Here is a 24,586-nt window from a genome sequence, read left to right as displayed (position 1 = left end):
GTCAACCACAAAGAAGATTGAATCCTACCATTTTGGAAGTTGTCAAAAAGGAAGTGACCAGACTATTGAAGGCCGGTATCATATATCCCATTTCAGACAGTGAATGGGTAAGCCCAGTACAAGTGGTGCCCAATAAGTCCGGAGTCACTACCGTGAAAAATGAGCATGGAGAGCTCATAGCAACTAGAGTTCAGAATGCTTGGAGAGTCTGCATTGATTATAGGCGTCTCAACCAAGCTACTCGTAAGGATCACTACCCACTTTCATTCATTGATCAAATGCTGGATCGCCTGTCAGGTAAATCACATTATTGCTTTTTAGATGGTTACACAGGTTATTTCCAGATTCATATAGCTCCTGAGGATCAGGAAAAGACTACTTTTACATGTCCTTTAGGGACTTACGCTTATAAGAGAATGCCCTTTGGCTTGTGCAATGCACCAGCTACTTTCCAAAGGTGCATGATGAGTCTTTTCTCTGATCTTATTGAGGACTGTATGGAAGTTTTTATGGACGATTTTAGCGTTTATGGTGATTCTTTTAACCTTTGCTTAGATGGATTATCTAGAGTATTAGATAGATGTATTAATACAAACCTTGTATTGAATTTCGAAAAATGCCACTTTATGGTAAAGCAAGGGATTGTATTGGGACATGTGGTATCTAATAATGGCATTTATGTAGATCCAGCAAAAGTGAATGTTATTTCTAGTTTACCTTACCCCTCTTCTGTGAGGGAAGTCCGTTCGTTCTTTGGCCATGCAGGTTTCTACAGGAGATTTATTAAGGACTTTAGTAAGGTGGCACTTCCCTTATCCAGATTACTACAAAAGGATATTGAGTTCGAGTTCAGTGAGGATTGCAAACAAGCATTTGATAAGCTAAAGACTGCTCTAACTCAAGCTCCAATTGTGAGAGGACCCGACTGGAGCCAGTGGTGCGCGAAATTGTGATTCACTACACAACTTTGCACAACTAACCAGCAAGTGCACTGGGTCGTCCAAGTAATACCTTACGTGAGTAAGGGTCGATCCCACGTAGATTGTTGGTATGAAGCAAGCTATGGTCACCTTGTAAATCTCAGTCAGGCAGACTCAAATGGGTATAGATGATGAATAAAGCATAAAGATAAAGATAGAGATACTTATGTATATCATTGGTGGGAGCTTCAGATAAGCGAATGAAGATGCCTTCCCTTCCGTCTCTCTGCTTTCCTACTGTCTTCATCCAATCCTTCTTACTCCTTTCCATGGCAAGCTTATGCAAGGGTTTCACCGTTGTCAGTGGCTACCTCCCATCCTCTCAGTGAAAATGTTCCTATGCTCTGTCACAGCATATGGCTAATCAGCTGTCGGTTCTCGGTCAGGCCGGAATAGAATCCAGCGATTCTTTTGCGTCTGTCACTAACGCCCCGCCTGCTAGGAGTTTGAAGCACGTCACAGTCATTCAATCATTGAATCCTACTCAGAATACCACAGACAAGGTTAGACCTTCCAGATTCTCTTGAATGCTGCCATCAGTTCTCGCCTATACCACGAAGATTCCGGTTAAAGAATCCAAGAGATAAACACTAGAGCCTCGTATGCTTGTAGAACAAGAGTGGTTGTCAGTCACTTTGTTCATGAGTGAGAATGATGATGAGTGTCATGGATCATCACATTCATCAAGTTGAAGAACAAGTGATATCTTGGACAAAGAACAAGCGGAATTGAATAGAAGAACAATAGTAATTGCATTAATACTCGAGGTACAGCAGAGCTCCACACCTCAATCTATGGTGTGTAGAAACTCCACCGTTGAAAATACATAAGAACAAAAGTGATCATTGGTTTCGGCCCCAAAGAGGGAACCAGAAGAACCAAGATGATAATACAATAGTAAAAGGTCCTACTTATAGAAAACTAGTAGCCTAGGGTGTACAGAGATGAGTAAATGACATAAAAATCCACTTCTGGGCCCACTTGGTGTGTGCTTGGGCTGAGCAATGAAGCATTTTCGTGTAGAGACTCTTCTTGGAGTTAAACGCCAGCTTTTATGCCAGTTTGGGCGTTTAACTCCCATTTTGGTGCCAGTTCCGGCGTTTAGCGCTGGGAAATCTGAAGGTGACTTTGAACGCCGGTTTGGGCCATCAAATCTTGGGCAAAGTATGGACTATCATATATTTCTGGAAAGCCCAGGATGTCTACTTTCCAACGCCGTTAAGAGCGCGCCAATTGGGCTTCTGTGGCTCCAGAAAATCCACTTCGAGTGCAGGGAGGTCAGAATCCAACAGCATCTGCAGTCCTTTTCAGTCTCTGGATCAGATTTTTGCTCAGGTCCCTCAATTTCAGCCAGAAAATACCTGAAATCACAGAAAAACACACAAACTCATAGTAAAGTCCAGAAAAGTGAATTTTAACTAAAAACTAATAAAAATATACTAAAAACTAACTAAAAGATACTAAAAACATACTAAAAATAATGCCAAAAAGCGTACAAATTATCCGCTCATCACAACACCAAACTTAAATTGTTGCTTGTCCCCAAGCAACTGAAAATCAAATAAGATAAAAAGAAGAGAATATACTATAGACTCCAAATTATCAATGAAACTTAGCTCCAAATTAGATGAGCGGGACTAGTAGCTTTTTGCCTCCGAACAGTTTTGGCATCTCACTCTATCCCTTGAAATTCAGAATGATTGGCTTCTTTAGGAACTCAGAATCCAGATAGTGTTATTGATTCTCCTAGTTAAGTATGATGATTCTTGAACACAGCTACTTATTGAGTCTTGGCCGTGGCCCAAAGCACTCTGTCTTCCAGTATTACCACCGGATACATACATGCCACAGACACATAATTGGGTGAACCTTTTCAGATTGTGACTCAGCTTTGCTAGAGTCCCCAATTAGAGGTGTCCAGGGTTCTTAAGCACACTCTTTTTGCCTTGGATCACAACTTTATTTCTTTCTTTTTTCTTTCTTTTTCTTTTTCTCCCCTTTTTTTCGTTTTTTTTTGTATTCACTGCTTTTTCTTGCTTCAAGAATCATTTTTATGATTTTTCAGATCCTCAGTAACATGTCTCCTTTTTCATCATTCTTTCAAGAGCCAACAATTTTAACATTCATGAACAACAAATTCAAAAGACATATGCACTGTTCAAGCATACATTCAGAAAACAAAAAGTATTGTCACCACATCAAACTAATTAAGCTAGTTTTAAAGATGAATTAGAAATCCTGTACTTCTTGTTCTTTTGTAATAAAAACAGTTTTCATTTAAGAAAGGTGATGGATTCATATTCATAGCTTTAAGGCATAGACACTAAGACACTAATGATCATAAGACACAAACATAGACAAACATAAGCATGAAAATTTCGAAAAACAGAAAAACAAAGAACAAGGAAATTAAAGAACGGGTCCACCTTAGTGATAGCGGCTTGTTCTTCCTCTTGAAGATCCTATGGAGTGCTTGAGCTCCTCAATGTCTCTTCCTTGTCTTTGTTGCTCCTCTCTCATGATTCTTTGATCTTCTCTAATTTCATGGAGGAGAATGGAGTGTTCTTGGTGCTCCAGCCTTAGTTGTCCCATGTTGGAACTCAATTCTCCTAGGGAGGTGTTGATTTGCTCCCAATAGTCTTGTGGAGGAAAGTGCATCCCTTGAGGCATCTCAGGGATCTCATGATGAGAGGGGTCTCTTGTTTGCTCCATCCTTTTCTTAGTGATGGTCTTGAGGTCATGCCTTCTCAGTTGAACCGGCTTTCCTCTTGAATCTCTCTTTCATTGAGCGCCCTCTTCACAAATGTCTGTGAGGACTTGGTCCAACCTTTGATCAAAGTTGACCCTTCTTCATGGCCACAACTTCATAGAAGTGGTCTTGATGCACCCTTGAGATGAATCTCTCCATCTCCCATGACTCGGAGGTGAAAGCTTTTGCCTTCCCTTTCCTCTTTCTAGAGGTTTCTCCGGCCTTGGATGCCATAAATGGTTATGGAAAAACAAAAAGCAATGCTTTTACCACACCAAACTTATAAGGTTTGCTCGTCCTCGAGCAAAAGAAGAAAGAAGAGAGTAGAAGAAGAAGAAATGGAGGAGAGGGAGATGGCTTTGTGGTTCGGCCAAAAGGGGAAGAAGTAGTGTTTAGGGTGTGTGAAAATGAGGAGTGAAGATGGGTGTGAGTGGTGAAGAGAAAGATGGTGTTGAGGTGATTGGTGAATGGGTGAAGAAGAGAGAGGGTGGTGGGGTAGGTGGGGATCCTGTGGGGTCCACAGTTCCTGAGGTGTCAAGGAAAAGTCATCCCTGCACCAAGTGGCATTCAAAATCACGTTTTGAGCCATTTCTGGCGTTAAACGCCGGGCTGGTGCCCCTTTCTGGCGTTTAACGCCAGGTTCTTGCCCTTTCCTGGCGTTTAACGCCAGTCTGGTGCCCCTTTCTGGCGTTAAACGCCCAGAATGGTGCCAGACTGGGCGTTAAACGCCCAACTGCTACTCTTACTGGCGTTTAAACGCCAGCAAGGCCTTCCTCCAGGGTGTGCTGTTTTTCTTCCTGTTTTTCATTCTGTTTTTGCTTTTTCAATTGATTTTGTGACTTCTTATGATCATCAACCTACAAAAAAACATAAAATAACAAAAGAAAATAGATAAAATATAACATTGGGTTGCCTCCCAACAAGCGCTTCTTTAATGTCAGTAGCTTGACAGAGGGATCTCATGGAGCCTCATATTTTCTCAGAGCAATGTTGGAACCTCCCAATACCAAACTTAGAGTTTGAATGTGGGGGTTCAACACCAAACTTAGAGTTTGGTTGTGGCCTCCCAACACCAAACTTAGAGTTTGACTGTGGGGGCTCTGCTTGACTCTGAGTTGAGAGAAGCTCTTCATGCTTCCTCTCCATGGTGACAGAGGGATATCCTTGAGCCTTGAACACAAAGGATTCTTCATTCACTTGAATGATCAGTTCACCTCTATCAACATCAATCACAGCCTTGGCTGTGGCTAGGAAGGGTCTGCCAAGGATGATGGTTTCATCCATGCACTTCCCAGTCTCTAGGACTATGAAATCAGCAGGGATGTAATGGTCTTCAATCTTCACCAAAACATCCTCTACAAGTCCATAAGCTTGTTTTCTTGAGTTGTCTGCCATCTCTAGTGAGATTCTTGCAGCTTGTACCTCAAAGATCCCTAGCTTCTCCATTACAGAGAGAGGCATGAGGTTTACACTTGACCCTAAGTCACACAGAGCCTTCTTGAAGGTCATGGTGCCTATGGTACAAGGTATTGAAAACTTCCCAGGATCTTGTCTCTTTTGAGGTAATTTCTGCCTAGACAAGTCATCCAGTTCTTTGGTGAGCAAAGGAGGTTCATCCTCCCAAGTCTCATTTCCAAATAACTTGTCATTTAGCTTCATGATTGCTCCAAGGTATTTAGCAACTTGCTCTTCAGTGACATACTCATCCTCTTCAGAGGAGGAATACTCATCAGAGCTCATGAAAGGCAGAAGTAAGTCCAATGGAATCTCTATGGTCTCATTTTGAGCCTCAGATTCCCATGGTTCCTCATTAGGGAACTCATTGGAGGTCAGTGCACGCCCATTGAGGCCTTCCTCAGTGGCGTCCACTTCCTCTCCTTCCTCTCCAAATTCGGCCATGTTGATGGCCTTGCACTCTCCTTTTGGATTTTCTTCTGTGTTGCTTGGGGGAGTACTAGGAGGGAGTTCAATAATTTTCTTGCTCAGCTGTCCCACTTGTGCCTCCAAATTCCTAATGGAGGACCTTGTTTCAGTCATGAAACTTTGAGTGGTTTTGATTAGATCAGAGACCATGGTTGCTAAGTCAGAGGGGTTCTGCTTAGAATTCTCTGTCTGTTGCTGAGAAGATGATGGAAAAGGCTTGCCATTGCTAAACCTGTTTCTTCCACCATTATTGTTGTTGAAACCTTGTTGAGGTTTCTCTTGATTCTTCCATGAGAAATTTGGGTGATTTCTCCATGAAGAATTATAGGTGTTTCCATAGGGTTCTCCTAGGTAATTCACCTCTTCCATTGAAGGGTTCTCAGAATCATAGGCTTCTTCTTCAAATGAAGCATCCTTAGTACTGCTTGGTGCATTTTGCATTCCAGACAGACTTTGAGAAATCAAATTGACTTGTTGAGTCAATATCTTGTTCTGAGCCAAAATGGCATTCAGAGCATCAATCTCAAGAACTCCTTTCCTCTGACTTGTCCCATTGTTCACAGGATTCCTTTCAGAAGTGTACATGAATTGGTTATTTGCAACCATTTTAATGAGTTCTTGAGCCTCTGTAGGCGTCTTCTTCAGATGAAGAGATCCTCCAGCAGAGCTATCCAAAGACATCTTGGATAGTTCAGAAAGACCATCATAGAAAATACCTATGATGCTCCATTCAGAAAGCATGTCAGATGGACATTTTCTGATCAATTGTTTGTATCTTTCCCAAGCTTCATAGAGGGATTCTCCATCCTTCTGTCTGAAGGTTTGGACTTCCACTCTAAGCTTACTCAATTTTTGAGGTGGAAAGAACTTTGCCAAGAAGGCATTGACTAGCTTTTCCCATGAGTCCAGGCTTTCTTTAGGTTGTGAGTCCAACCATGTCCTAGCTCTGTCTCTTACAGCAAAAGGGAATAGCATAAGTTTGTAGACCTCAGGGTCAACCCCATTAGTCTTGACAGTGTCACAGATTTGCAAGAATTCAGCTAAGAACTGAGGAGGATCTTCCAATGGAAGTCCATGGAACTTGCAATTCTGTTGCATTAGAGAAACTAATTGAGGCTTAAGCTCAAAGTTGTTTGCTCCAATGGTAGGGATAGAGATGCTTCTCCCATAGAAGTCAGGAGTAGGTGTAGTAAAGTCACCCAGCACCTTCCTTGCATTGTTGTTGTTGTTGTTGTTTTCGGCTGCCATGGTTTCTTCTTCTTTGAAGATTTCTGTCAGGTCCCCTATAGAGAGTTGTGCCTTAGCTTCTCTTAGCTTTCGCTTCAAGGTCCTTTCAGGTTCAGGGTCAGCTTCAACAAGAATGCCTTTGTCTTTGTTCCTGCTCATATGAAAGAGAAGAGAACAAGAAAATATGGAATCCTCTATGTCATAGTATAGAGATTCCTTGAGGTGTCAGAGGAAAAGAAAAGTAGAAGACAGAAGTAGAAAATTCGAACTTATCAAAGAAGATGGAGTTCGAATTTTGCATTAAGGAATAGAGTTAGTTCATAAATAGAAGGATGTGAGAAGAAGGGAAGTAATTTTCGAAAATTGAGTGAAAGATTTTGAAAACATTTTGAAAAACACTACTTGATTTTCGAAAATCAAGAGTGGAAAAGAAATCAAGTAATTTTTGAAAAAGATTTTTGAAATTAGAAATCAACAAGATATGATTTGAAAACTATTTTGAAAAAGATGTGATTAAAGAGATATGATTGAAAAGTTATGGTTTTAAAAAAGATATGATTGAAAAGATATGATTTTGAAAACAATTTTAAAAAGATTTGATTTTAAAAATTAATGACTTGCCTAACAAGAAAAGATATGATTCAAACATTAAACCTTTCTCAACAGAAAAGGCAACATACTTAAAATGTTCAATCAAATCATTAATTGTTAGTAAGTATCTTTGAAAAAGGAAAGAAATTGATTTTGAAAACATTTGATTGAAAAGATATGATTTGAAAAAGATTTGATTTTGAAAAACTTTGAAAACTTGAAAAAAAATTGATTTTGAAAACAAAATCTTCCCCCTTGTGCCATCCTGGCGTTAAACGCCCAGAATGGTGCACATTCTGGCGTTTAACGCCCAAAACTATACCCTTTTGGGCGTTAAACGCCCAACCAGGTACCCTGGCTGGCGTTTAAACGCCAGTCTGTCTTCTTCACTGGGCATTTTTGAATGCCCAGCTTTTTCTGTATAATTCCTCTGCAGTATGTTCTGAATCTTCAATTCTCTGTATTATTGACTTGAAAAGACACAAATTAAAATATTTTTGGATTTTTTATAATGAGGAAAAATCAAAATGCAACTAAAATCAAATAACAATGCATGCAAGACACCAAACTTAGCAGTTTGTATACTACTGACACTAACAACATGAGAATGCATATGAGACACATAAACACTCAAGTCAAGAGAATTCAAAGATCAAAACAAGGAAATCATCAAGAACAACTTGAAGATAAATGAAGACACATGCATAAATTTGAAAAATGCAAGAAGAACAGAAACATGCAATTGACACCAAACTTAAAATGAGACACTAGACTTAAACAAGAAATATTTTTTTTGTTTTTATGATTTTGTAATTTTTTGGATTTTTCGAAAATTAAGTGGAAGAAGAAAATAAAGGTATCAAAATTCTTAATGAGAATTCCAGGAATCATGCAATGTTAGTCTAAAGCTTTAGTCTAAAGGAATTAGACATAGCTAGCTAAGCTTCAGCAGGACATTGCATTCAAGAGCTAAATTGATGATGATCAATCAGCTTTGGTGATGATAAGAACATCACCTTGAAACACTAGAATTCATTCTTAAGAACTCTGAAGAAAAATAATACCTAATCTAAGCAACAAGATGAACCGTCAGTTGTCCATACACAAACAATCCCCGGCAACGGCGCCAAAAACTTGGTGCGCGAAATTGTGATTCACTACACAACTTTGCACAACTAACCAGCAAGTGCACTGGGTCGTCCAAGTAATACCTTACGTGAGTAAGGGTCGATCCCACGTAGATTGTTGGTATGAAGCAAGCTATGGTCACCTTGTAAATCTCAGTCAGGCAGACTCAAATGGGTATAGATGATGAATAAAGCATAAAGATAAAGATAGAGATACTTATGTATATCATTGGTGGGAGCTTCAGATAAGCGAATGAAGATGCCTTCCCTTCCGTCTCTCTGCTTTCCTACTGTCTTCATCCAATCCTTCTTACTCCTTTCCATGGCAAGCTTATGCAAGGGTTTCACCGTTGTCAGTGGCTACCTCCCATCCTCTCAGTGAAAATGTTCCTATGCTCTGTCACAGCATATGGCTAATCAGCTGTCGGTTCTCGGTCAGGCCGGAATAGAATCCAGTGATTCTTTTGCGTCTGTCACTAACGCCCCGCCTGCTAGGAGTTTGAAGCACGTCACATTCATTCAATCATTGAATCCTACTCAGAATACCACAGACAAGGTTAGACCTTCCGGATTCTCTTGAATGCTGCCATCAGTTCTCGCCTATACCACGAAGATTCCGGTTAAAGAATCCAAGAGATAAACACTAGAGCCTCGTATGCTTGTAGAACAAGAGTGGTTGTCAGTCACTTTGTTCATGAGTGAGAATGATGATGAGTGTCACGGATCATCACATTCATCAAGTTGAAGAACAAGTGATATCTTGGACAAAGAACAAGCGGAATTAAATAGAAGAACAATAGTAATTGCATTAATACTCGAGGTACAGCAGAGCTCCACACCTCAATCTATGGTGTGTAGAAACTCCACCGTTGAAAATACATAAGAACAAAAGTGATCATTGGTTTCGGCCCCAAAGAGGGAACCAGAAGAACCAAGATGATAATACAATAGTAAAAGGTCCTACTTATAGAAAACTAGTAGCCTAGGGTGTACAGAGATGAGTAAATGACATAAAAATCCACTTCCGGGCCCACTTGGTGTGTGCTTGGGTTGAGCAATGAAGCATTTTCGTGTAGAGACTCTTCTTGGAGTTAAACACCAGCTTTTATGCCAGTTTGGGCGTTTAACTCCCATTTTGGTGCCAGTTCCGGCGTTTAACGCTGGGAATTCTGAAGGTGACTTTGAACGCCGGTTTGGGCCATCAAATCTTGGGCAAAGTGTAACAACCCTGATTTTCGAGTACCTGAGATCTTTTCTGAAAGTACGGATTTCTCCGAAAGATCAGTAAAGGGAACACCTCTGTTATATCATCAAGCATCTCAATCCTCATTATCATTATGTCATCCTTAAGCTAGAACCTTCTCTGAGGCAAGCTCGATAATGCAATCGCGAAGAACCTAGTTTTTGAACCGTATCGGTTGGCAGTTTTGATTCTGATTTTCGTAAATAGTCTCTGTTTGACGAACCGGACTCGATTCATGAGAGAAGAGAGATAATAGGGTAATATCATCATTATATGAGTATTAGAAGCTTCTTGAATGATATTATAAGGTTACCTGGTCTATTTTTGTTAAAAACAGAAAATCGGTTTAACCGGGTTTACGGTTTACTGGTGCAGCTTAGCACCAGCACTCTCTGATGACTTTAGCAATGCTAAGGCCTCATCATACATGTTTTATTCTCATAATAAATATGTTACTAGTGTCATTTATGCTAGTAGCTCATAAAATAATTTTTGGAGATGTTTTTATAAGTGTTCCGATACACCTAGTTTTAGTAGTTATACACCAGAGATATTTTAATATTATTTTAATCCACCTTCAATCCAACCAATCACAACTCTCCTTAAACCCCCAAGACACTCCAAGGCTGGTCATTTACTCCCTTTGGCCGAAAATGTGAAGAGAGAAAAGAGAGAAACTTTCATGACCCTTTAATCTTCAAAGCTTGATTTCTTCTGAACTAAAACTCAAATCAAAACTCCGATTTCACCAAAATGATCCTCTCTTCTTCCTCTACATAACCATATAACATATCAAGGCTGGAAATAAGGTGAGATGGCTGTCTCCCTCCCTTTTCAATTCGGTTTTCAAGGAAAACCATGTAAACATGTGTTTTCTTGATGTTTTTCCTTAGGAATCATGCTTAACTTGACTTGAGGGCCAAGAAACGTGAATTTCCAGCAACTCTAAGGTGATATATCTCTTCCTAACATGCTGAGTGAGATTTGGTCAGTTGAGAGTTTTTGGATTTAAAGTTGTTCTTGATGTGATTTAGGAGGAAAAAGTGCTTAAGGACCACCTGAAAGTTTAACTGAATTAGGAGCAGCAAAACCAGGTAGGGTTTGACGAATTTAATCCTGATTGATTGTGTTTGAGTTGTGTGATTATGATATGGTTTGGCTGTGCTTGAAATTGATTGTTTGTATGAGTAATTCTTGTTGAAATTTTGGTGAAAAATTGATGAAATTTGATGAAATTCAAGCTATGAATGTGTGTTCTTATGGCTGCTGGAAAACGAAACCCTAGAGCTTAAATTGGGGTTCAATTTGTGTTGAAATCATGTAGAAAAGTTGGGGTTTTAGTGGCTGCAATTTTATTTTGAATTATGGTAAAAATCGGTTGCTGAAAAGACTGAAAAACGGGTAAAAACAGAGAAAGAATTTGAAGAATATACGAAGAACATGAAGAACACTTTGAGTGTGGTGAAGAACATTGAAGAACAGGCCTTAGATCTTAGAAAGGGCAAGGAAGTAAATATTTTGGTGTTTGAGGGGTTATTTAGTAATTTCTGAAAGTTAGGGTGGTAAAAGTAGAAATATTAAAAGTTACAGGTGGTAAAAAGTGAATTTTAAAGGTTAAAGGTTAAAGTAAAGTTAATTTTCGAAAATATATTAATAAAATAATAAATAATAATAAAATATTAAATAATAATATTTAAATAAAAATAATATTTTAATAAAAATAATAAAATAATGCGAAAAAGGCAGTTTTCCGTAAAAGCTTTAGAAAGACAACTTTAAGTGTAGAATTCTCCTAATTACCTTCATAAAACACTTAGGGAGTGGTAAGAACATATTAGTGAGGTAAAGATAAAAGAAAGATAAAAGTCAAAGGAAAGATAAAAATCGAAGAAAAAGTCTGTAAAATTTTAACAACAGAGAAACAGACAGAGACTAGTGAACAAACTAGGGCAACATAGTTAGTTCTTGATTTGCGAATAGGGTTAGGTATTATATGAAAAGTTAAACTGTTTCAGTATAGACTTAATGAACCTATACTTGGGGCAGGCTAACTAATCATATCGAAATTTACATAAGCTTTAAATACATACGTTAAGCATAAAAACCAGAGCAGAGTAAAGAAACACAGAGAATAGAGTAACCAGAGCAGAATAGAGGGATACAGAGAAAAGAGTAATCTGAGCAAAGTAAAAAGGCACAGAGAAGAGAGTAATGTGACAAAGAGAAATGGTTTGAGTTAAGATGTTGTAAAAGTAAAAGCTGTAGAGTTTGTATAGCATGATTGAATAGAGAAAGAAAGAGGTACATCATAAGAATGTGAAAGTGATGATGAATAATGAGAATGTTAATGAATGATGATAAAGAGAATGATTATGTAAGAATCTGCTGCAGAGAGGCAGTCAGATAGATGGTGGTACGACCACTGAGAACGCTTTCCTGGGATACCTTGCTATAATGCTTTGCTGTAAGACAGAAGTTGCTTACAGAGGTATCAAGATGAATGTGCTCCTGTAAGACAGAGGTTGCTTACAGTGAGTGTGTTGTGGCTCCTGTAAGACAGAGGTTGCTTACAGTGAGTATGTTGTTGCTCCTGTAAGACAGAGGTTGCTTACAGTGAGTCTGTTGGGCGTATATCGGCTAATAAGTTTCGCCCTGCAAGACAAAGGTTGCTTGCAGTGGATACCCTGCAAGACAAAGGTTGCTTGCAGTGGATATTGCCAACAGGAAAGCCTTATCCAGACAGAGGTTGCTGGGTAACGTCGGGAGCGGGTATGTAACCGACAGATGAGCTCATTACCTGCGCTAGGACTAGACATGCATCATACTTGGTTGTGCATTTTCTCTATTATGATTGTTGCATGAATGTATGCTTTCTTTGTTTTCATTCTATTCTCTATGTTTGTGTCTGTGTTTTACTTTCTTGTATTCTTCTGTTTGTGATCTTTTTCTGTTTTCTCTATTTTCTCTATTTATCTGTCTTCTGTTTACTACTTCTCGATATTCTGCTATGTATCTGCTAAACAACACGGAATTAATGAACGTAACTAATAACCCCGACCCTACTAAGAACTCCCCAGTTCTTACCCTTTCTCTCTCCCTTCCCCCTCCAGATGGAAGCAAGAGTTTCTTTCCGTAGTTCGCTGACGACCGTTTGCAAAAAGGATTCCGCTCTAGGTAGTCTTCTGATTCTAGGGTGAATCCCATTCTCTGTTTATATGTATATACCGTGAGACCAGCCAATGTCCGCACCCCGTTTGTACGTGAACTTTAACCTAAATCCTGTGTACGAGACTCCTGTTATGTGGCTACTTGATGAGGTACCAGAGAGACGTCATATGGCAATGTCTGATCGTGCAGAGGAGTAACAAATGATGTTCTACCTTTTGGTGATGTTCCACCTGACTTGAGTTTTGAAGACTTAGAACATACTTTCCCTCGCTTTAGTAGTTTAGAGGGACTAGGTGAGTATAGAGTCTAGGCTAGCCTGGGTGCCAGCTTAGGGACCTCTTGAACAGGTCAGGACCTGGGATGTTGTATGTATATATATGTATATAGTTATTATCTAGCTATATCTAGGGGTGTTCTAACTAACAGTCTATATTCTAATAAAGGCTGAATCACCGAATGTTGTCAACTACTTGTGATATGTTTATGTGTGGTTGTTTGTAAATGTTTTATATATTATTAGTTGTGAATTGATTATGAATGACACTGTTTGTTAATCCAAATGTTTTCAAAAAAAAAAAAGTACCTCGTAAAATAACTACGTTTTTAACAACGAATCAGGCTCATATGATAAATAATAGATAATAATTAGGAAGACAAGTTGGTAGCGCTCAGTTTCTAGTATGATCATGACGTACAAGAAATTGGGTCGTTACAATTTGGTATCAGAGCAGTTCGTTCCCAGTAGAGCCTGGGGAGTGGACTGACTATGCTTCATTGCATACTCTGCTTGTGTGTATCATGCCGTTAGGGTATCTTTAAGATACATTTGGCATGAATGTCTATGAGTGCTCATTTTGGGAATGTTCGTACTTAACTTGAGATATTAAGACTGATCACCTTAATATTGATTGTTTGGTACGGATAAGACCTCAATGACTGTGAATAGGGATGGTTTAATTGAGCTCCGAACGATGAATCGACGTGAGCCACAGCTATCTTCATAGCTGTTATGATCTTAATGGCTATAGATGTGTGAGATTTGAATGTTATCAGCAATGGACCGATCTCTTCGTCAGGATGGATCGAAGGAAATAGACCGCTTAAAGATGGATTTCTTGCACGCGACTGAAATTTTGAGGGCAAAATTTTCTTTTAGGAGGGTAGAATGTAACAACCCTGATTTTCGAGTGCCTGAGATCTTTTCTGAAAGTACGGATTTCTCCGAAAGATCAGTAAAGGGAACACCTCTGTTATATCATCAAGCATCTCAATCCTCATTATCATTATGTCATCCTTAAGCTAGAACCTTCTCTGAGGCAAGCTCGATAATGCAATCGCGAAGAACCTAGTTTTTGAACCGTATCGGTTGGCAGTTTTGATTCTGATTTTCGTAAATAGTCTCTGTTTGACGAACCGGACTCGATTCATGAGAGAAGAGAGATAATAGGGTAATATCATCATTATATGAGTATTAGAAGCTTCTTGAATGATATTATAAGGTTACCTGGTCTATTTTTGTTAAAAACAGAAAATCGGTTTAACCGGGTTTACGGTTTACTGGTGCAGCTTAGCACCAGCACTCTCTGATGACTTTAGCAATGCTAAGGCCTCATCATACATGTTTTATTCTCATAATAAATATGTTACTAGTGTCATTTATGCTAGTAGCTCATAAAATAATTTTTGGAGATGTTTTTATAAGTGTTCCGATACACCTAGTTTTAGTAGTTATACACCAGAGATATTTTAATATTATTTTAATCCACCTTCAATCCAACCAATCACAACTCTCCTTAAACCCCCAAGACACTCCAAGGCTGGTCATTTACTCCCTTTGGCCGAAAATGTGAAGAGAGAAAAGAGAGAAACTTTCATGACCCTTTAATCTTCAAAGCTTGATTTCTTCTGAACTAAAACTCAAATCAAAACTCCGATTTCACCAAAATGATCCTCTCTTCTTCCTCTACATAACCATATAACATATCAAGGCTGGAAATAAGGTGAGATGGCTGTCTCCCTCCCTTTTCAATTCGGTTTTCAAGGAAAACCATGTAAACATGTGTTTTCTTGATGTTTTTCCTTAGGAATCATGCTTAACTTGACTTGAGGGCCAAGAAACGTGAATTTCCAGCAACTCTAAGGTGATATATCTCTTCCTAACATGCTGAGTGAGATTTGGTCAGTTGAGAGTTTTTGGATTTAAAGTTGTTCTTGATGTGATTTAGGAGGAAAAAGTGCTTAAGGACCACCTGAAAGTTTAATTGAATTAGGAGCAGCAAAACCAGGTAGGGTTTGACGAATTTAATCCTGATTGATTGTGTTTGAGTTGTGTGATTATGATATGGTTTGGCTGTGCTTGAAATTGATTGTTTGTATGAGTAATTCTTGTTGAAATTTTGGTGAAAAATTGATGAAATTTGATGAAATTCAAGCTATGAATGTGTGTTCTTATGGCTGCTGGAAAACGAAACCCTAGAGCTTAAATTGGGGTTCAATTTGTGTTGAAATCATGTAGAAAAGTTGGGGTTTTAGTGGCTGCAATTTTATTTTGAATTATGGTAAAAATCGGTTGCTGAAAAGACTGAAAAACGGGTAAAAACAGAGAAAGAATTTGAAGAATATACGAAGAACATGAAGAACACTTTGAGTGTGGTGAAGAACATTGAAGAACAGGCCTTAGATCTTAGAAAGGGCAAGGAAGTCAATATTTTGGTGTTTGAGGGGTTATTTAGTAATTTCTTAAAGTTAGGGTGGTAAAAGTAGAAATATTAAAAGTTACGGGTGGTAAAAAGTGAATTTTAAAGGTTAAAGGTTAAAGTAAAGTTAATTTTCGAAAATATATTAATAAAATAATAAATAATAATAAAATATTAAATAATAATATTTAAATAAAAATAATATTTTAATAAAAATAATAAAATAATGCGAAAAAGGCAGTTTTCCGTAAAAGCTTTAGAAAGACAACTTTAAGTGTAGAATTCTCCTAATTACCTTCATAAAACACTTAGGGAGTGGTAAGAACATATTAGTGAGGTAAAGATAAAAGAAAGATAAAAGTCAAAGGAAAGATAAAAATCGAAGAAAAAGTCTGTAAAATTTTAACAACAGAGAAACAGACAGAGACTAGTGAACAAACTAGGGCAACATAGTTAGTTCTTGATTTGCGAATAGGGTTAGGTATTATATGAAAAGTTAAACTGTTTCAGTATAGACTTAATGAACCTATACTTGGGGCAGGCTAACTAATCATATCGAAATTTATATAAGCTTTAAATACATACGTTAAGCATAAAAACCAGAGCAGAGTAAAGAAACACAGAGAATAGAGTAACCAGAGCAGAATAGAGGGATACAGAGAAAAGAGTAATCTGAGCAAAGTAAAAAGACACAGAGAAGAGAGTAATGTGACAAAGAGAAATGGTTTGAGTTAAGATGTTGTAAAAGTAAAAGCTGTAGAGTTTGTATAGCATGATTGAATAGAGAAAGAAAGAGGTACAGCATAAGAATGTGAAAGTGATGATGAATAATGAGAATGTTAATGAATGATGATAAAGAGAATGATTATGTAAGAATCTGCTGCAGAGAGGCAGTCAGATAGATGGTGGTACGACCACTGAGAACGCTTTCCTGGGATACCTTGCTATAATGCTTTGCTGTAAGACAGAGGTTGCTTACAGAGGTATCAAGATGAATGTGCTTCTGTAAGACAGAGGTTGCTTACAGTGAGTGTGTTGTGGCTCCTGTAAGACAGAGGTTGCTTACAGTGAGTATGTTGTTGCTCCTGTAAGACAGAGGTTGCTTACAGTGAGTCTGTTGGGCGTATATCGGCTAATAAGTTTCGCCCTGCAAGACAAAGGTTGCTTGCAGTGGATACCCTGCAAGACAAAGGTTGCTTGCAGTGGATATTGCCAACAGGAAAGCCTTATCCAGACAGAGGTTGCTGGGTAACGTCGGGAGCGGGTATGTAACCGACAGATGAGCTCATTACCTGCGCTAGGACTAGACATGCATCATACTTGGTTGTGCATTTTCTCTATTATGATTGTTGCATGAATGTATGCTTTCTTTGTTTTCATTCTATTCTCTATGTTTGTGTCTGTGTTTTACTTTCTTGTATTCTTCTGTTTGTGATCTTTTTCTGTTTTCTCTATTTTCTCTATTTATCTGTCTTCTGTTTACTACTTCTCGATATTCTGCTATGTATCTGCTAAACAACACGGAATTAATGAACGTAACTAATAACCCCGACCCTACTAAGAACTCCCCAGTTCTTATCCCTTCTCTCTCCCTTCCCCCTCCAGATGGAAGCAAGAGTTTCTTTCCGTAGTTCGCTGACGACCGTTTGCAAAAAGGATTCCGCTCTAGGTAGTCTTCTAAGTCTAGGGTGAATCCCATTCTCTGTTTATATGTATATACCGTGAGACCAGCCAATGTCCGCACCCCGTTTGTACGTGAACTTTAACCTAAATCCTGTGTACGAGACTCCTGTTATGTGGCTACTTGATGAGGTACCAGAGAGACGTCATATGGCAATGTCTGATCGTGCAGAGGAGTAACAAATGATGTTCTACCTTTTGGTGATGTTCCACCTGACTTGAGTTTTGAAGACTTAGAACATACTTTCCCTCGCTTTAGTAGTTTAGAGGGACTAGGTGAGTATAGAGTCTAGGCTAGCCTGGGTGCCAGCTTAGGGACCTCTTGAACAGGTCAGGACCTGGGATGTTGTATGTATATATATGTATATAGTTATTATCTAGCTATATCTAGGGGTGTTCTAACTAACAGTCTATATTCTAATAAAGGCTGAATCACCGAATGTTGTCAACTACTTGTGATATGTTTATGTGTGGTTGTTTGTAAATGTTTTATATATTATTAGTTGTGAATTGATTATGAATGACACTGTTTGTTAATCCAAATGTTTTCAAAAAAAAAAAGTACCTCGTAAAATAACTACGTTTTTAACAACGAATCAGGCTCATATGATAAATAATAGATAATAATTAGGAAGACAAGTTGGTAGCGCTCAGTTTCTAGTATGATCATGACGTACAAGAAATTGGGTCGTTACACAAAGTATGGACTATCATATATTGCTGGAAAGCCCAGGATGTCTACTTTCCAACGCCGTTGAGAGCGCGCCAATTGGGCTTCTGTGGCTCCAGAAAATCCACTTCGAGTGCAGGGAGGTCAGAATCCAACAGCATCTGCAGTCCTTTTTAGTCTCTGGATCAGATTTTTGCTCAGGTCCCTCAATTTCAGCCAGAAAATACCTGAAATCACAGAAAAACACACAAACTCATAGTAAAGTCCAAAAAAGTGAATTTTAACTATAAACTAATAAAAATATACTAAAAACTAACTAAAAGATACTAAAAACATACTAAAAACAATGCCAAAAAGCGTACAAATTATCCGCTCATCAGCCAGCCATTTGAAATCATGTGCGATGCATCCAACCATGCAGTAGGAGCAGCGCTGGCTCAGCGTGAAGGTAAGAATCCTTTTGTTATTGCCTATGCGTCTAAGACTTTAGACACTGCCCAGTCCAATTATACTACTACTGAGAAAGAGCTACTTGCTATTGTTTTTGCTCTGGATAAATTCCGGGCTTATTTTCTTGGTACTAGAGTAGTAGTGTATTCGGACCATGCAGCTCTAAAGTATCTATTGGCTAAAAAGGAATCCAAACCAAGACTTATACGTTGGATACTGCTGTTACAAGAATTTGATTTAGAAATCAAGGATAGGAGTGGTAATCAAAATTTAGTAGCAGACCACTTGAGTCGCCTTGAACATATTAAGGATGATTCTACTCCTATAGATGATAATTTTCCTTTTGACAACCTGCAAGCAGTATCTGAGGTAGTCCCTTGGTATGCACCTGTTGCTAATTATTTAGTTAGCCGCACATTTCCTCCACATTTTTCTAAACATCAAAGAGACAAGCTGAAAAGCGAGTCTAAATATTATACATGGGATGACCCATATTTATGGAGATGTGGCGCTGACAGATAATTAGACGTTGTGTACCTCAATCAGAATTCCAGTCCATTTTAGAGGCCTGTCACTCATCTGAGAGTGGAGGACATTTTAGCCCCCAACGAACAGCTAGAAAGATCTTAGACTGTGGATTCTGGTGGCCTACTCTTATTAAAGATGCTGCTGAGTTTTGTAAATCTTGTCACCCATGCCAGAAATTTGGTAACATATCCAAGAGGGATGAGATGCCTCAACAATATATGCTTTTCTGTGAAATTTTTTATGTTTGGGGCATTGACTTCGTGGGTCCATTTCCAAATTCTAGTGGATATTTTTATATATTGTTAGCTGTAGATTATGTTTCCAAATGGGTGGAAGCAATTCCTACCCGCACTGATGATGCTAACACTGTTGTTTCCTTTGTGAGAAACCATATTATATGCCGCTTTGGATCACCACGAGCGATCGTGAGCGATCAAGGCACCCATTTTTGTAACAGGAGACTAACAGGATTGATGAAGAAGCATGGGATAATCCATAAAGTTGCAACAGCTTACCATCCCCAAACTAATGGGCAAGCCGAGGTGTCAAACAGAGAAATTAAATGTATCTTGCAAAAGATAGTAAAGCCTCACAGAAAAGACTGGAGCACCAGACTACAAGATGCACTGTGGGCATATAGAACAGCATACAAGACACCCATTGGGATGAGTCCCTACCGCTTAGTTTGTGGAAAAGCTTGTCATCTCCCAGTTGAAATCGAACACAGAGCCTTCTGGGCAGTTAAAGAGTGCAACATGGAAATTGAGAAGGCCGGAGCTGAAAGGAAGTTGCAACTGCAGGAACTGGAGAACCTTCGCCTAGAAGCTTATGAGAACTCCAGAATATATAAGGAAAAGATGAAAGCTGTGCATGATCAAAACATCAAGAAGAGAGAGTTCCAACTTGGAGATTTTGTTCTCCTTTACAAATCTCGACTGAGGCTCATGCCCGGTAAGTTGAGATCAAAATGGAAAGGTCCATACAGAGTAGAGAAGGCTGAATCGTACGGAGTTTATCACCTAAGCCATCCTTCAAGCTCTGAGCTTATTAAGGTTAATGGACACCGCCTGAAGCTGTACCATGGTGAGAAGGTGCAGAAAAGCAAAGAGCTTGAGATCTTCCACTTGGAAGATCCCCACATAGCAACAGATTGAGCTAGTGAAGCGTCCAACTTACGGACGTTAAAGCAAAGTGCTTGGTGGGAGACAACCCACCGCGGTATGATCGTTCTTTTCTTCACTTTTAGTTTTTCTTCTTTAAATAACTCTTCTCTTTATTAGTGCTTTCATTCTCTTTCAATTACATGTCTTTATCTTTCCTTAAAAAAAAAAAATTTTCGCCGCGCGACGCGATCGCACCAGCGACGCGTCCGCGTGGCAGGGGGAGTAAAGAAAAATAAAAATGAACAGAAAGTTACGCAGGAGCAGCGCTGGAGTTGTGCCAAAGGCACAAATTATTCCACGAGACCGCGTCGCATGGAAATCATGGCCTCCCACGCGACCGCGTGCTCCACGCAGCCGCGTGCCCTGCATTTTCGACGTCAAAGGGTGCACAATGCTATATTGTGCGAGAGTAGTGCTGGATTGGTGCTGGAAGCACAATCCTTGTCACGCGACCACGTCGCCGACTCGGCCGTGTCAATTATTTTCTGACGCACACTCACGCGATCGCGTGACCCACACGATCGCGTCACCCAATTTCAGCAATTAAAATGAATCGAACAGAGAGTTGTGCTGGAGCGAGGCTGCACTCACGCCAGCAGCGCAACACAGGTCACGCGAGTAATAATGCAATTACTATTATTCTTCTATTCAATTCCACTTGTTCTTATTCCAAGATATTCATTCGCACTCAAGAACATGATGAATGTGATGATTATGTGACACTCATCATCATTCTCACTTATGAACAAGTGACTGACAACCACTCTGTTCTACAAGCAACAAGGCTCTAATGTTTATCTCTTGGATTCCTGATACACGACGCATGGTTGATCGCCTGACAACCGAGTGCTCGCCTGACAAACGAGCCAGCCATTCCGTGAGATCAGAGTCTTCGTGGTATAGGCAAGAACTGATGGCGGCATTCAAGAGAATCCGAAAGGTCTAACCTTGTCTGTGGTATTCTGAGTAGGATTCAATGATTGAATGACTGTGACGTGCTTCAAACTCATGAAGGCGGGGCGTTAGTGACAGACGCAAAAGAATCAATGGATTCTATTCCGGCCTGATCGAGAACCGACAGATGGATAGCCGTGCCGTGACAGGGTGCGTTGAACATTTCCACTGAGAGGATGGGAGGTAGCCACTGACAACGGTGAAACCCTTGCATAAGCTTGCCATGGAAAGGAGTAAGAAGGATTGGATGAAGACAGTAGGAAAGCAGAGAGACGGAAGGGACAAGCATCTTCATACGCTTATCTGAAGCTCTCACCAATGATATACATAAGTATCTCTATCTTTATCTTTATGTTTTATTCGTAAATCACCATACCCATTTGAGTCTGCCTGACTAAGATTTACAAGGTGACCATAGCTTGCTTCATACCTACAATCTCCGTGGGATCGACCCTTACTCGCGTAAGGTTTATTACTTGGACGACCCAGTGCACTTGCTGGTTAGTTGTGCAAAGTTGTGTTTATGCCATGGTATTGAGCACCATGTTTTTGGGGCCATTACTAGGGATTATTTGAGTTATGAAAAGTAGTGATCACAATTTCGCACACCAGCGGGGCGTTAGTGACAGACGCAAAAGAATCACTGGATTCTATTCCGGCCTGATCGAGAACCGACAGATGGATAGCCGTGCCGTGACAGGGTGCGTTGAACATTTCCACTGAGAGGATGGGAGGTAGCCACTGACAACGGTGAAACCCTTGCATAAGCTTGCCATGGAATGGAGTAAGAAGGATTGGATGAAGACAGTAGGAAAGCAGAGAGACGGAAGGGACAAGCATCTTCATACGCTTATCTGAAGCTCTCACCAATGATATACATAAGTATCTCTATCTTTATCTTTATGTTTTATTCGTATATCACCATACCCATTTGAGTCTGCCTGACTAAGATTTACAAGGTGACCATAGCTTGCTTCATACCAACAATCTCCGTGGGATCGACCCTTACTCGCGTAAGGTTTATTACTTGGACGACCCAGTGCACTTGCTGGTTAGTTGTGCAAAGTTGTGTTTATGTCATGGTATTGAGCACCAAGTTTTTGGGGCCATTACTAGGGATTATTTGAGTTGTGAAAAGTAGTGATCACAATTTCGCACACCAGCGGGGCGTTAGTGACAGACGCAAAAGAATCACTGGATTCTATTCCGGCCTGATCGAGAACCGACAGATGGATAGCCGTGCCGTGACAGGGTGCGTTGAACATTTCCACTGAGAGGATGGGAGGTAGCCACTGACAACAGTGAAACCCTTGCATAAGCTTGCCATGGAAAGGAGTAAGAAGGATTGGATGAAGACAGTAGGAAAGCAGAGAGACGGAAGGGACAAGCATCTTCATACGCTTTTCTGAAGCTCTCACCAATGATATACATAGGTATCTCTATCTTTATCTTTGTGTTTTATTCGTATATCACCCATACCCATTTGAGTCTGCCTGACTAAGATTTACAAGGTGACCATAGCTTGCTTCATACCAACAATCTCCGTGGGATCGACCCTTACTCGCGTAAGGTTTATTACTTGGATGACCCAGTGCACTTGCTGGTTAGTTGTGCAAAGTTGTGTTTATGCCATGGTATTGAGCACCAAGTTTTTGGGGCCATTACTAGGGATTATTTGAGTTGTGAAAAGTAGTGATCACAATTTCGCACACCAATTGCCCACTGTAGGGTTCTTCCAGCTAAGTCTGTTTTCTGTAGGATGCTTTTTATAGGCTAGTTGGTCCGAACTCTAATAGTGTGAGCCTGAAAATATGGGCGGAGTTGTCGAGAAGAGAGTATGAGGGCGTAGGCAAACTTTTCTATCTTTTGATAGTTTAGTTCGGCCCCTTGTAGAGCCTTGATGATGAAGTAGATGGGTTGTTGCCCACTTTTGTCTTTTCTAACTAGTGCTGTGGCTATTGCCCGACTTCCCACTGCGAGGTATAATATGAGTTATTCACTTTTCCCATGGTCTGGTAAGAATGGGTGGTTGCCCCAAGAAGTTTTAAAATCTCAAAAGGCTTGTTTGCCCTCCGTTTGTCCTTTTCAAACCTTTCTGCCTTCCTTAATATAACTCTTTGAGGTGTCTTTTGCGAGATGACTTAGAGATCCTTCCTCCTGTGAATCCTCCATGAACATGTCTCTCTGGGGTGTGAAGTGGACGTTCAACTCGTCCGACCTCTTTGGTGTGAGACGTTCGACTTGTCCGACCTCTTTGGTGTGAGGTAGACCTTCAACTTGTCCGACCTCTTTGGTGTGAGGTGGACCTTCAATGCGTCCGACCTCTTTGGTGTGAGGTGGACCTTCAACTTTGCCCGCCCTATTTGGTGTGAGGTAGACCTTCAACGCGTCTGACCTCTTCGGTGTGAGGTGGGCCTTCAACGCGTCCAACCTCTTCGGTGTGAGGTGGGCCTTCAACGCGTCCGACCTCTTTGGTGTGAGGTGGACCTTCAACGCATCCGACCTCTTTGGCCTTTCTACTTTTGATTGGGCGAGGTGGTGAGATCTTCTCAGTGTTGCGTATTTCTCGTTAAACATCCACAAGAGATAGGTTTCTCTGTTGGTTGGTCTTCTTTCTTCCTGGTTTCTTCATCCTTGTCCTGTGGTGGATTAGGAGAATTTGATTTTTGAGCTCTCTCCTAGTCGAGAGTTCTGCTCCATTTTGATGTATTTATCTGCCCGTTCCTGTACCTCATTTCGAGATGTTTGGGTGCTTCTTGGATATTGAGTGGCTAAAAGGTCCTTCTCGTAGACCATTGATAAGACCCCTAATAGCTGCTTCTGTTGGCAGACTTTGTATGTCCAGACATGTTTTGTTGAATCTTTCCATGTAGTTGCGAAGTCTCTCTCAATCTCCTTGCTTGATCCCTAATAGAATCGGTGCATGTTTGGCTTTGTCCTTCTGGATGGAAAATAACGGATTGCATCTTAGGCCTCCGTCAGATACATCTTGCTTCTGAAATTGCTAAGATGATAGCTTGGATCTGATGTGCCGTCGTACGGAGTCATGTTGGGAGCTTTGAAGTCCTTTGGGACCTTTAGCTTTCATGATCTCTTTGGTGAATGGGTTTTGATCTTTGTGGGGGCTATCTTCATGACTGGATCGAGCCGTCTTGGTTTTGAGATCGGCTTTGAGTTTTAAGAGCTTATCTTTTAACTCTCGGCGTCGCCTAGTTTCCCTTCGGAGGTCCTTCTTGGCTTCTCGTTGATGCTCGGCTTCTTTTTCGAGTTGTTGGAGGCGGTTTTGTTGAGCTTGTAGTGCTTCCATGATTTCTGTGTTTGGAGTTTGCTTATCTCCCCCGTTTTGGGGTGTGCTTTTTGAGGTGGCGTCCGCGTTTTTATGCGGCGTCCTATTTTCTGGATCAGAATCGTGGTCGTTGTCATGGTTGTTCGCCATA

At 40.1% G+C, this 24,586-nt stretch overlaps 1 protein-coding gene and 1 non-coding gene across 2 annotated transcripts; both read left to right on the top strand.

Annotated features, from left to right (window-relative positions):
- The first annotated feature begins 6,391 nt into the window (after positions 1-6,391).
- LOC130963830 (small nucleolar RNA R71) lies at positions 6,392-6,495 on the top strand. Its single transcript, XR_009079949.1, has one exon. It is a non-coding gene; the product is annotated as a small nucleolar RNA R71 (small nucleolar RNA).
- A 13,202-nt stretch (positions 6,496-19,697) lies between these two features.
- Positions 19,698-20,186, top strand: LOC130963439 (uncharacterized). The gene has a single exon (XM_057889557.1). The coding sequence runs from the start codon at positions 19,698-19,700 to the stop codon at positions 20,184-20,186; it is 489 nt and encodes a 162-aa protein (XP_057745540.1).
- The last annotated feature ends 4,400 nt before the right edge of the window (positions 20,187-24,586 follow it).

This window comes from Arachis stenosperma, chromosome 2, assembly GCF_014773155.1.
Source record: "Arachis stenosperma cultivar V10309 chromosome 2, arast.V10309.gnm1.PFL2, whole genome shotgun sequence".
Classification (NCBI taxonomy): Eukaryota; Viridiplantae; Streptophyta; class Magnoliopsida; order Fabales; family Fabaceae; genus Arachis; species Arachis stenosperma.
The sequence above is the reverse complement of the archived record's forward strand: the minus strand, read 5'-3'. Positions and strand labels throughout refer to the sequence as shown.

Excerpts from the sequence above, each read along its gene's own strand:
- LOC130963439 (XM_057889557.1), top strand. The coding sequence starts at position 19,698 with ATGAGTCCCTACCGCTTAGTTTGTGGAAAAGCTTGTCATCTCCCAGTT.